Consider the following 14,232-nt stretch of genomic DNA (forward strand, 5'->3'; position numbering starts at 1 on the left):
ATACTAGAGATCTCTTGTGACATCCCTCTTGGGGTTCTCACCCGTCCTGTGACTGAGCCATAAAGAGCGATGATGCTCCAAATCATGTCGAATGGAGCCGTGATGTCCTGTAGGTGCTCTAGTAGTCGGGCCCGGGGAAAAATATCCAAGCTTTGCAAAAGTCCACAAAGCAGCAATAGATTCTTTGATGGCATGCTTTGCCCTTCTCGATGAGGGCTCGAAGGATAAGGGTAGAGTAGCTCCTCCAGAAGCCTGCCCATTGTAGGGCCCTACATCCGTTTGTCTCCACAAAGGAATTGAGCTGTCTCTCTATCATTGATCCATATAGCTTGGCCAATGTGTGGCCAATTATGATCGTCCTGTAGTTTTTGGGGTCAAGTGGATCTCTGGCTTTGAGAGTGGGGGTGATGGTGTTAGTGGACCAAGAGGGTAAAAATCCTTCAGAAAGGGCTCTATTGAACATCTAGCCTAGTAGGGGTGCTAGGGTATCATCGGCATGTGAGATGTACTCGTGGCGAGTCCCTCGTGATCCGGTGGTTGCCCATTACCTAGTCTACAATGGCCGTGAGTACCATGCCCGGTGTGAAGAAAGTGGAGCTGGTGGGGTGGGGAGGTAAAGATGGCTGGCAGGGGATGTGATAAGAGACAATGTGCATATGAGTACCAAGTGTCTGGGCATGTGATGGGCGTGGAGGGGCGTTGTCACTTAGTTCTCTCCAAGCGTCCTTGGCACTTGCAGTTAGGCCCTAGGAAGAGTCGATATAATTTATCCTCTTTCCGAGCGTAGAACTCTGGTTTCTTGCATTTTGTAATGTGTTGGGAAATCTGTTGTGCTAAGTGCCTCCAGATTTTCCCAATGCATACCTCATGCTTGAGATGTGAGCGGGTGCCCTGGCATTCCACGTCATACCAACCATTCTGGGGCATGGTGCTGCAAGGTGACTTGGCAGTGGAGCGGGGTTTGTATATGAAGGAGGTGGTGGCACATGTGTGAAGGATGGTGGTGAGCTGGGATGTGAGGGTGGCAAGTGGGGCAAGAGGGTCCAGATCTTGGCAGTGATGTAATCTAGTCTGAGTAAACACCATCAAGCTCGTGATCAAAATGGATCTAGGTGTAGTGAGTGATGGGGGTTGTTGGTTTGGGGGGGGGGGGGGGGTGAAGGGGGGTCGTTTAGTGTGCACATGAGGGTGAAGTAGAGATAGGTGTGGTCGGCGTCGACGGGGGGTGGTGGGGGGGAGAAGTCAGGGATGAGGCGTGCCAAATTGGAGATCCCAGTAGGTAATCCATGGTGTTGGAGCTGCCTCGGTGTGGAAAGCGGGTGAAGGTGCTTGAGGAGGGCCAGCGGGGCATCCTGTTATAAATAAGGAGATGATGTGCAGCTCTAAGATCTAGGAGGTATCTCCCAGATGCTGTCACCTTCCTGTCCTGTGATGATCTCATGAGACCAGTGTCACTGATGTCCAGCTCCTGCTGTCCAATGGGGTCACCCAAATCAAGTAGAGGAACCTGGCAGCTCCCGGTGCTGGCGTTGAAGGCTCCCAGCAGTAGGACTTCACTTAGGCAAGAGAACTCCATGATATCACTGTAGAGTGGTAGGAAAGGTGACTGGCCATGCTACTCAGCATAATGGGAATAGCATACTGCAATATGGATAGCTTTTTCTCCAGTCAGCTGTCGCCCTACCCTTAGGTACCGTGCCTTCTCATCCTTCAGGACGATGCTAAGAATCTGCCCGAGGTGTGATCTCTAGAGGACCGCAATGCATCCGGAGCCTTGTGCCCCTCCTGATGTGCAGGTCTCACCCCGGAAGGCTGACTCTCACTCGTAACCCGCTATGTATGATGGTAGTCCCCCCTCGGGCCTCTGGTGTGTCTCTGTGTAGAAGATGATGCCCTACATGTGAGGGTTTCATTCATCCCTCCTGGGGCAGACCACATAGTGCCATTGCAGTTCCATACGGCTAGCCTCAACTGTGTGGTCTCATAGACCCTGTGGCCCTATTTGGGGTGATGCTCGGTGATGATGATGCGGCCCCTTAAATTGGGCAAAAATCTAGAATTGCATTCAGCTGCAAAGCTTCTTCCTGTTGATACACACAATTGCACCTGCAGGAAAAAACCAGCCAGCAAATGGTACCCTGGAATACAAATTCCATCTGCCATCAAGTTGAGCCAAAACATCATTTTCTCAAAGGTGTAAGTAACGTCTCTATCTGGAAGCCTCGGGAAAGGAGCAACCTAGAAATCCTTTGATGTTACGGAGTCTGGTTGTTTGTTGACTGTATAAATGAAGCTGATCAATTGTTAGGACCAACTTATGGAGGTAGTGATCATCTTTAATACCGCAATAACCTGAAGGGATGAAGCTTGATTGAACTTGAGTGCGGGTGATGCCACAGGAAACTTGGGGCTGGCTACTAATGAGCCTTAATAACCACATCATTGGTGACCTCCTTTATTGTTTTTCAATGCGAGAATGAGCTTGATATTATGGTTTCTCTTTAGGATAGCAGTATGTCAGGTTTTTGAGAGATCTTTGATTTGATTTTTTGCAGGAAGCTTTTGTCTTGGGCTTGGGTTACTTGTCTACTAATGGCTCCAGAACTTTCCATCAAATCATTGATGCAAACAACTAGGGTAGGTTATATTGTGAGCTTTAGCAAAGTGTTTGGGGTAGAGGATTTTTCTTGCAGATGCTTTATCTTTTCCCATTTATGCAGATGCAAAGATTACGTGAGTCAGCCTTATACCGTGAACTTTGTGCAATCGGAGGTGCATTTAATATCACTGGTCTTATGGTGCGAGCTTCATTCTCCCTTTTTTTTTTGGTTGTTGATAGTTATGTATCATAAAAGGTATTGGGGTTGGAACTTGTCCCATGTTGGGCAGGGTGGTTTGATACCCACTCAAGCAAGGCCTGGCTGCCCATGCAAAAATAAGGCATTAAAGCCTTTGAGGAAATGTTATACCAATGCCTTAGGCTTACTTAAAATTAGTTACATCTAAGCTCAATGTCTTTAGCTCCTTAAACAACAAAAGTTATGAAAACAATTCAAAGACAAGTGCATCTATTTATTTTGTGGTCTTTATTTGTACTGCAGACAGCCAACCTTATTGGTTTCGTCGTAGGCCCGGACAGAATGCATTGGCTTCTACAAACTATGATGGAACGAAAAAGTAAGGACCTTTGTGGGTTATGTGTGATTGTGTGTGTGTGTGTGTGTGTGTGTGTGTGTGTGTGTAGTATGTACACACACATGCATGAGAGAAAGAGAAAAAATTTTTATCAACGTGTATAAAAGACCCGATGGGTCCATGAGACAACATGTCTTACAAGAGTTCCATTTGTAGCCTGTGAACATGTAAACAGAAAGGTACTAAAAATGAAATGAACAAAAGAACCGCATACAATGTGGGCCTCCCACGTACATGTGGTACTGAAAACCCCACAGTAAGATGGCCAGAGATACTTGAGAATGTGTCCCAGATCTCCTTATGCAATGATAGTACCATCCTCCTCCATAATTGTGTGTAGAGCCGCGATGGCATCCCCTGCCTGTGGAGTGGCCTCTCCATGGTGATGGTGTATGATCTGAATCTGCAATTGATAGGCGGAAGGCCTTCGATCTCCCAGAGGCAGGGCTGTCTGGCTCTCAAGAGGGATCACACTCTCTCAATAGCGATGCCACGGGTGCGTGGGGCCGAAAGATTTCATGAGCGGGTGGGACGTAGTCTCTGATCTATATGATCCCCGGATGCTATAAAGACTAGATGATACTCTCTGGTGTGGGCGAATGCAATCTGAAGAACTCTGTCTGAGAGGCATCTTGCCGGCTCTGACTCCCTAGGTGCTGTCTGAGTATGGTCTCCTGGTGGCGACGACGCTCCAGAAGGAGACCCAGACATGTATGGTCCTCATAATGCATAACCCGTGGGGGCATTGGGGATGATCCTCGGGAAAAGCGGAGCTTGAGGTGGGTCTGGTCGAGTGCGTCTGGAGGTCAATGGCTTGAAACAGTTTTCTGAAGCGACCTTTTCCTCGGGAGTGGGCCCTCTGCCGTGGTGGGGGTTGGGGGGTGCTTGGCGGCGGCAGGGTGACTGCTTTGGTGGTGGCAGGGGCGCTAGCGCTGGTGCTGTGCCTGGGCCTGGTTGCACTGGCGCCGCCAACAATCTGCCACTGCTCTGCGGGGCCTGCAACTCCTTGGGTGCAAGTACCGAAGAGAGAAAAGGGGGGGTTGCTGTGAATGGCGAGGATTGGGCGGGAGCTCTGCATCTAGAGCCACGATTGTGGGGGCATCAGTTGCCTTGGGTGCTGCAATGTGGCGCTGGGGGTTGACATGAGCATGGTGGCCTATTTGGTGAGAGAGGAAGCATTGGCTTGAAAGCCTGGAGATCTGACCCGCTGAAAAATATAGGTGCCGTTGAGGTGGGGAATCGCAATCTGATGGGGTAAGTTCACGGGAGAAGCGACACGCAAGGGGGGCCAACAATGACTCTGTTGGCCGGACTCCTGCGGCCGGTGTTGGAAGGGACTCAAGAACCTTGCCCAAAGGTGCTCCCAATCGTTGGAGGGAGCTCCAAGTACGCCTTAGGTAGCCCGGGGAAACATATGGTGACGAGGAAGCTGGTGACGCCGGCTAGAGGGTCATCATCAGGAGAAATGTTATGGTCCCATCTGGCAAAGAAAGCATGTGCCTCCCTAATTGATATCCGGCTCTGCGACGAGTTGCTGTCTACTAGAGCTACAAGTCAATAGAAGTCTTGATGTAACCATTGCCCAGGAAATGGATGCTTGTGATCCATCCTTGGTCCCCAATGAGGGCTGCCTGCAAAAGATCACGGAGTTTCCCTCGCATTGGCTGGTTGCCGACCAGTTTGCAGACAAGAGTGGCTGCCTCCAAAGAATGAAGCACATTGGCTAGGAGCTGGAGATCTGCATCGGAAAATGTGCAGTTGGGGACAGTCTCTGACAGGGAAGATGCAGTGGCTGCCATGAGTGTCCTCTGAGGGGGTAAAACCAATGGTGGTCACCCAACTGTTAAAGATTGTTAAAGAACTCCTGGGGGAGCTGTCGAGGGGGTAAAACCAATCTTCTCTGACAGGGAAGATGCAGTGGCTGCCATGAGTGTCCTCTGAGGGGGTAAAACCAATGGTGGTCACCCAACTGTTAAAGATTGTTAAAGAACTCCTGGGGGAGCTGTCGAGGAAGAGTGAGGTGGAGCAGAAATGGGGAGACAGGGAAGCACAGGAGGAGGGATACGGATAAGGGATGGGCGTAGAGGCCCACCTAGGCACACATGCGTGGGCAGGCAGGGTTGGGTGCCACCAGCACACAGCAGGCGCGAGAGGAGGGCTGCAAAGCGAATGAAGAGCAGGGTGGTGGGCTGAGAGGGTGGTTGGTGGAGAAGAGGACATCGGGTTTAGATGGAGCGAATGGCAAGGGTTCGTAAAGGAGGACTGTGGGGTGGAGAGGGTGTAGGTGGGGGTATGGCATGGAAATGCGCACGTGCCATGTGGGCGGGCCCGCTGGGGGGGCAAAAGACCCAACCGGTCTATGAGACAAGGTGTAGAATGTGTCCATGGAATCTCATCATGGAAAAAAAGGACAACATGACAAAAAACTAACACTAATCCCTACTGTGGGCAAGAGGAGGCTCCTGCTCACTAAATATTTTAAAGCTTAGACAGCTTTGATCTCTACACACACCCGCACACCACCCGCACACCACCCGCAAGACGTCTTGCAAAAGACCCAAGGGGTCTACGAGACAAAAGGTGTACAATGTGTCCATGGAATCTCAACATGGAAAGAAAAGACAACATAACAAAAAACTAACACTAATCCAGATCATCATTGTCATCCTTATCATGATCCATACATATCTACATTTACCTAGGGATTAGTGTTAATAGAAAGAAAGAAAGAAAGAAAGATATATATTAATGTCCATTGGGACAAAACATGTACATCAATTCCATATATTTCACTTTGGGTTGTACACATGCATTAGAATGTGCTCATAGTCACCAACTCAAAAAATGAACTAAGCAAGCATATTGCTATAGAACTAGGGTCATCGAGGAGGCCGTGGAGTATGGAACTCCTCAATGATAGCTTGCCCTTCACGGTAGACAGCCCATTCCTTGCTTCTCTAGCTAATTCTTCTCTCTTTTCTTTCAGCTTTGTGGGTATGAGCCCATATGTAATCCACTGCTTTGTACCTTTGAGAGATTTGGATTGTTAAGGACTTCTATCTTTTCTTGTTTGTTAAAATACTTCATAATGGCATGTTTACCTTTTGCTTCTATTGTCCACGGCTTCCCAATATTCACGAACGGGAGAACTCGGGTTAATCTCCTATGCATTTGTTCTGCCTCAGTGATGAAATTGTCAGCCTTGATCTTGTCTGGTTCGATCACATCCACTTGATGACACCCCTCGGGTAAATCGCCAACGTGAATGTGGGACACTATTGCCTTTTGGTACTTTTCTTCTTTTATTGTGAAAATTACTTCACTAGTCGTACCTTGCTTTGCTTCGACAAATTTCTCCTTGGCAACTTGTAGTTCTTCTTCACCTTGGATTGAACTTTGGTGGCGATTTCTTTAGCTTGAGAGATGGGATCTGGCTTGTCTTCAAGTATGGCAAGGCGGGTTTCAATCTCGGTGAGATGAACCTCTGTTTGCGATAACGTCTCCTTGAGCATCACATTTTCCATTTGCAACTTGTTGATCTTTTGTATGAGGTGTCTCCCATAAGCTTGGCTGTCCAGGCAGTTGCGTTGGTGAGCTGAGGGTGAGTGAGAGAGAGAAAGAAAGATATATTAAGCGCCTACTAAAGACCCAATGGGCCTATGCGACCAAAGTGTGTGTGTGTGAGAGAGAGAGAGAGAGAGAGAGAGAGAGAGAGAGAGAGAAGAAAGAAAGATATATTAACGTCTACGAGAGGCCAAAGTCGGCCTATGAGACAAAAAATAATACAACTGTGTTCTTCCGGTCATCGGTAGAAAAGAAAAAGAAAGAAAAGAAAAAGTGTGCATGTGTCTGGATACAACTGTGAATCATCATGGATCGGTGGAGCTCATATACAAACAATATAAAGGGGGGTGGGGATGTGGATGGAGTGCTAAGGCAAGATGCATCTCTATATGCTGAAGGGGTAGTACAAGCATGCTATGCAGATCTATGTCTAACTCCATCCAGTGCCATAAGAGGGATATCAGATATCATACATCGTCGATGCTGAGGCTGTGAGTGGCGTGAACATGTACCCTGAGTCTGAATGAAAGTGAGCTAGCTGCACTTAGCCTTTACTATTCAACCTCATTCTTACTAATCGCACGTAACTAATGGCCCTCCACACATTCCCACATTAAGTCCATGTCCCGATATTTACTCATGTTTTCAAGTTTGACCTTGCAATTCTCTCGTTAAAATCTTTTAAATAATTAATAAAAACTATAGTCTTTTTTTGAGTAATCCATGGGTTCATTTAACAAGCATGTATTCATTTTATGGTTTGACAAATACACATGTCAAGTACCAAGCCAAACCCTCGTACTACTTAGACATGTGAGAACTCACCTATGATTGCACTAGTGGAATTGCTCACATTAATTAGTCTTTTCTAAACTAATTGCCATGATGATAAATGCCATGATGATGTTCCAGTTCCAGACCCGGTAGCTTGGCCACCTGCAACCCTAGATTATACTTGTGACGTGTCCTTCATTTGGTATTAGAGCCCTTGACCTACCATGGTCACCATGAAACGCGTTTCACGTTTCAGTGTTGAAACATTTCATGTGCACATTGAAACCATATCGTTTCATTTGGGAAAAAAGGTTGTGATTGTGTGTGCTTTTTAGCTTTTATAACTCTTCCACTTTCCTTCTTTCATCCTATTTGTTCTTTTCTCTTCTCTTTTGTATGTCTTCTTTGTTTAATGATGATAAATATGCTAATATCATCTTATAACTATTGGCCAATACCTTCACATTTTATGTATATGATCATTTCGGTCCAACGTTTCATTGTCCACCTATCTAGTGTTGAAACGTTTTGTTCCAAAATAAATCGTTTCAGCATCGTTTCGTTTCGATAGTGAAATGTTTCGTGGTGACCTTGTGACCTACGCGGGGGTTCGTCAGTCGGTTCCCCCCATCCTCTTCTGCCTTCTAGCTGCCTAGTATTCGGGCTGCGCAGGGGCTACCAGCTTGGGCAGATGGCACTTGTGCGGGCAGCAGCGTAGAGAAACAGCAACGTGGCAAATGGTGTCTGCAGCCTACTCTCCGCCTGCTGCCCATCAACAGCCACGTCTGCATCTGTCCTTTGCTGTCCACACTACCGCCACCTATCCGAGATCCCACTTTGTCCTCCTCTGTGGCCTCTGACCTAGCTGCTGCCGGCCATTTTCTGTCCGAATGCTGTCCACATGCGCAATCTGTCAACCATGCCATGCACCTTTGATCCACCAAATGAGTAGGCCAAGTTGGTATCAAGGGGTGGTGATGATAAATATGGTGCCACAGAGCACAAACGTGTGTTGTCATGTGTATGTCAAATGTCTGTATGTTTGTTCAAGGCCTTTTTAAAGTCCAAGTTATGTGTTGTTTTCTATTCAGCTGTGTGCTGTTTTCTGTTGGGGGTCTGTGACCTGATCCCTGTGTGTACTCTACCCTTGGGATTCCATAATTGGCTTGAGAAACTAGAGCGATGAGCCTAGATTTATCCTTGACATAGTATGAGGTAATACCTTGAGGAGGGGATTGTTCGGGATCAAGGTCTTACATGTGTCCTTCAAGGGGGGGATGTATCCCGAGTTTGAACTCACCCCCCCTTCTGCGCAACATTTTGCTATAGTCACTTGTGTAAGGACCCGTTGACATGACCTTCAGATTTCTATTGGTTTGTTTTTTGTTTGTAGCCAAATCTGGATTATCTGTTTTATTTCCACTGCTTGGTTCTGTATGTGAAATACTCATAACCATGCAGCATTACAGAGACCTAGCAGTTAGTGACCAACGTATATGAGATTGCTAACAAAGGGTGTTTGATTTGAGAGTTGCAGATCTTCCTGCCTCAATTGGCATACTGTGCTCCTTTTACATTGGAACAAAGGTAAAATCTGCCTCTGTGCTTCTAGATGGCCTTTATGCAAGCTGTAAAAGTGTCTGTCAAGCTTGTCCTTAATCTAGTTTATTTTTTGTCTAGCTGATGTTTCATGTACGGGAGTTGAAAGTGACTACCATCAAACAGGCTGATTGAAGAAGGTATTCCTCAACTATTTATAGAGGGGACAAAGGAGTGAAGCCACTTGGATTAAAGAGTTTGCCATGAATATGTAACGATAGAAAAGTAAATAGAAATTTCAAATTGCAATGCACAAATTGGCATGGAGCATGGCCCTCCAGTTTGACAAACTACTGGATTTTATAGGTGGCTCTATGGATCATTGGTTGGGAATAAAAGAAAGAAAGAAAGGTTTATCAATGATGATATAATTTGTGTAACTACTAGAGAGAAATAATTAAATAAATAAATAAAGGTTTACCAATGATGATACAACGTGTGAATATTATGGTGGGAGAGGCATAAGGCATCCCCCTAAACAAAGCATGATGTAAAGAAAAATAGGTCGAAACTGTCAAGTGCATCTAGAACACAATGAAGGCAGAGCCTGACATCCAAACTCATGGATTCCTGTAAGTTCAATAAATGGTCCTCTGTTCCCAAGGAGTGTGTCTGAGTGTGGCAGCACGTGGAGGGTGGTCTCTTCTGCTGAGCTTTGAATCTTCGATGTATTTTGCATGTCTTTGTCCAAGAGCATCCAGAAGCAGCTAGGCGTTTGGAGGTGAGGATGGAAACTCCATGTAGCTGGAATCTCTCTATGCATGTGGTGTACTGGTGCACAAAGTTATCACTTATGCTCCCACGGCCAAGAATGACAAAGCCTATGCTATCATCCTGCTCGGTCTTGGAGATGATTACATTCATCACATCCCCGACATACAGTCTGCTTCTCGAGCATGGATCACTTTGGATACCCTTTTTGGACCCCGCTCTAAAAACTCTAAGATTGCACTTATGATCTCATTCTTTGATCTATATATGCAGGAGGGAGCTACTATAGCCTCTCATGTCAATTATTTTCGCAGTCTTATGGTTCAGCTTGCATCAGTGAAGTCCCCCATCTCCGAAGATATTGCTATTGCTGTGCTTCTCAAAAGCTTACCTGACACCTATGCTACTCTTGTCACTACCTTCAAGTATCACAATAATCCTACTCTTGAAGGTATCATCAATGCTCTCCAAGAAGAGGAAAGAACAAAACAACAAAAGGTAACTGACACTGCATTTTTAGCAAAGAAAGGAGGTTCTAAAGTAAGAAAGCCTTGCACCCATTGTGGGAAAACTAATCATCTGGAGAAGGACTGCTTCGAGGCTCATCCATGCACCATTTGTGGCCGTGATAATCACCGGGAGAAGGACTGCTACTCTAAAACCTCTACATCAGCCCCTGCATCTACCTCAGCCCATGTTGCTGCAGCATCTACATCAGCAGATCTTGCTGTTCATTCCTCACATGATGAGGAGTGGGCTTTCTGATTACTTCACCTTTTCTTGTCTACCACTTTGACCATCGATGATGTAGGTCAAGGGGTTCTAGTGTCTTACTCATTATGCTTTTTTGACCTCTCTTGTCCCTACCCAAGAGGCAGAGATTGCCCTTGAGGAGGGGATGTCTTCAAGGTCCATCTGTTTGTCTACAGTCAGTCTTCTGTCTATCTAGTCTTGTCTGTCTGTCTATCTGTCTATCAATCTGACTGTGTCTTGTTTTAGATCCATCTTGTCCCTATCCTTGTGGACCCATATGAGGATATCACTTGAGGAGGGGTGTCTCAGGATCTTTTGTCTCTCATGTCTTGTCTCTCAGTCTATTAGTCTTTATGTCTGTCTTCTAGTCTTGTCCATCTTGTCTTCTAGCTTGTCTCTCAATCCTTGTGTAGTCTCTCTGTCTTGGTCTTATCTTTTGTCATGTTATAGTCTTGTCTTTTGTCTTCCTCCTAGTGTCCACTTAAGGAGGGTGTTGGAAATAAGTGCACACTAGGTGTACTATTTCTCTAGTCTAGTTTCAGTCTTTGTGTCTTGAGTCTAGTGCCATGTGGCACCTCTACATTTATCCCATAAGTGAGTCTACTCAATCTTGTACTTCTCACCTATAAATTGTATGTGTCACATCAATGAATATATCAATCTTGTGTCTTGTCTACACTCATCTCAAGGTAACTCTTTGTCTTTCATTTGTTCTTGTTTCATTTCTAGTTTTGCTCTTGCTTTCATATTTTCTACATGGCTCTCAAGCTCGGTGCTGCACAATGCTCTGAAAGAAAGATGTGAGGAGTGTCTAACACTGGCTATGTTCTTGCCTCCGCTGGCCCCTCATGAGTTGGTCACTATGTCTCTACATCTCATGCAGAAAGAGTACCCCACACCTGTGGTCCTTGTTTTCTATGACAAAACGAAGAGAACAAAATTTCTCCTTCAATAGGCAGAAAGAAGCTTCTAGTATCATAATATGCTGGGCATTGAAGGATGGCCATCTTGACCTCATGCATTTTATATACTCTGCAGTTACAGCTCTTGGTTTCAATGTATGGAGGGCATGGGACCCCTCTTCCTGCCCTAATGTGGGGCCTATGAGTTGATGATGATGACAATAATATTGATTTCCATGACTGTTGCACAAAGAGTGCTTGGTTGAATAGATGTATGCACAAGACCAAGGCCTCAGGCACACATACTTTTGCACTAATCTATTGCTGAATTCTATGAAGAATGAGATGATTTTAGGCAATGGCTGAGGGCTTTCTTATGTAGAGGCCAAATATGGCCCATGAGACCAAAACAGCAGTTTCAAATCAGGATCTGTGGTATCTAACTAACTATTTGTAACTGAAAATCTATTTAGTGTTGATGGGCGCAACAAGATGTGCCCATATGGGTGCTGAATACAGGTGTATTCCCATGTGAGAGAGAGAGAGAAATGAAATGTTATATTAACGTCTTCAAAAGGCCAAAGTGACCTATGAGACCAAAGTTACAACCATGTGACATCTGATACACTGTCTGGAAAAGAAAAGAAAGAACTGAAGGTAAGTATCTAGCCCTACAATACATCAATAAGAGAGAGAGAGAGAAAGAAAGATATATTAAGCGTCTACTAAAGACCCAATGGGCCTATGAGACCAAAGTGATACAATAATGTCCATGGCATATCTCATCATGGAATAGAAAATAAAATAGAAACGAAACAAAACTATCTCACTGGGGTGATACAAAAGTGTCCATAGAATTTCATCATGGAATACCAAGAACATGGAACATGAGAGGAGCATCAGCCCCTAATAGATGGTATACCACTCCAAAATATCAAGCAGGGGGCTCATGAGTATGTCCGAGAGGTCTCCCTCAGCTGCGTCACATGGAAAGGTAGCTTGATGGTGGTGGAGCATGTCCTGGATCTTGAGCTGATGAGGGGATTGTGGCCCCAAAATTTATATATATAAGTTTATAATATGTAAACAATGCATCATTTACACATTAAAACATGTTTACAAGTTAAAACTAAATAATCTGGGTGACCGAGTTATAGTGGGCACGCAACCGACCAATTGGCATAAATAAACTGGCAACATCAAGAATCTAGATCCGGATCCCATCAACAATAATTGCAACTGCTCAAAAACTCAAGAAACAATATATAAGCCAGGTAAGAGTGACATAGTCCATTGAGCACTCAAAGTGATCACAAAAGTCTAAATCTTGAGCTAATACATTTGAAGTTTGAAATACACAAAGTAAAGCATGTTGATAGATGCATGACAGACTAGAGGAGCTTGATAGCTCCAAAGACTAGAGTCCTCAATCTAGAGTCTGGGCACTCAATCTCCAACATCCTCGATGTCCTCATGAGTAGCCTTCTCGGTTGACTCAGCATCACTGTGAGACGAGGACGATGTTGCTTCAGTTGTTTGCTGCACTCGTCTTAGTTGTTGCACTGGTACTAGCACATGTTGAACATGCTTGTGTGGCACCAGCAAGGGCCATCAACTCTTCATACAACATGGCATATATATCACGCTCCTCTTGACGACTCTCCGGGGCATCTTTCACCTTCTCAATGTCGATTTCATGGACATTGACTTGGCAAGGCTCTATTGGATTGCCCGACTCTTCAATTAGGCGGAAATTGCAATGGCAATACACCAATGGCTCCAACTGAGCAGTAGACAATCTATTCCTCTTCGTTGTATGGAAGAAGGCCCATGTGCTCCAGTTTCTCTAACAAGGACTTGAACTGCAATCCCATGAGAGGACTCGAATGGTGAGGCGTTTTTGCCATTAAAAGACAAAAACTTTGAAAGTATAATCATCTTTGATCAATGTATTATGTACATGTTATAACTAATAAGTTGAAATGCTCCTTCGGGTGTCCATATCCACAGTGTAAGTGTTGAGGAGAGAAACCTGACTTGAGCTCGCTGAAGCTACGCTCTCCCCCCCCCCCCCCCCCCCCTGCTCGCGCTGACTGCTCGCCTTCCCCCCTCTCCCGCCATCGCGTTTGCTCACCCCCCCCCTCCCCCCCGCCTGCACTCGCGTTTGCCTACCCCCTCGGAGTTTTTTTGCCTTCGCCGCCTTACCTCCCGCCCCCTTTTTTTTTTTTTTCCGTCCCTTGGGGTCTTCCTTTTTTTTCTTTTTGCCTTCCGCCTTCCCCCTCCGTCCTTTGTGTGCAGCTCGGCTCTTGCAGGACTCTCCGCTTTCGCTCCGCCTTCGACTTAGCTTCAGACACTGATGGAGGCTCCTCCCGCCCCACCTCAGAGGGACTCTCCCGCAGTCCCCTCACCCGCCCCGGAGGATACCCCCATCAGGCTTTCTCTTTCGCCAGAAGAGGAAGTGAGCCTTGCAGTAGAGGTGGAACGCCTCCAGGCACACTCCACCATCTGCCGTATAGTCGGCACTCGCCCCAGCAGAGGGGAGATCCGGGATCTTCTCCAGGCCCGCCTTCTTGCAGATGTGGGCAAGATCCTGGACGTTCAGCTCTACTGGGCCGTGGTCACTACCAGATCGAGTTCGAGACTGCCCAGAGCGTGGCCAAGGTCCTAGCCATGAGTCCCCTAGACATCAGGGGTGCTTGGGCATTCTTCAGACCTTGGCAGCATGGCTTTGACC

General features: G+C 46.2%; 1 protein-coding gene across 7 annotated transcripts in view; it reads left to right on the top strand.

Moving 5' to 3' along the window:
- Positions 1–14,232, top strand: part of LOC147623959 (MBOAT (membrane bound O-acyl transferase) family protein) — a 123,710-nt gene that overhangs the window by 73,455 nt on the left and 36,023 nt on the right. For 6 of the 7 annotated variants that reach the window (XR_015269238.1, XR_015269239.1, XM_086820618.1 and 3 more), the window contains 5 exons: positions 2,556–2,637; positions 2,721–2,798; positions 3,102–3,177; positions 9,071–9,120; positions 9,214–9,272. Coding sequence is in view for 5 of the 7 variants with exons in the window: in XM_086820618.1 (XP_086676744.1) it covers positions 2,556–2,637; positions 2,721–2,798; positions 3,102–3,177; positions 9,071–9,120; positions 9,214–9,267 (340 nt within the window). In the remaining 2 variants the exon portion in view is untranslated. Of the gene's footprint in view, positions 1–2,555; positions 2,638–2,720; positions 2,799–3,101; positions 3,178–9,070; positions 9,121–9,213; positions 9,273–9,438; positions 9,458–14,232 lie in introns of those variants that run through there. The other variant, XM_086820619.1, reaches the window with a different exon arrangement.

Source organism: Cibotium barometz, chromosome 26, assembly GCF_041138505.1.
Source record: "Cibotium barometz isolate CiBa-2024 chromosome 26, ASM4113850v1, whole genome shotgun sequence".
Lineage (NCBI taxonomy): Eukaryota > Viridiplantae > Streptophyta > Polypodiopsida > Cyatheales > Cibotiaceae > Cibotium > Cibotium barometz.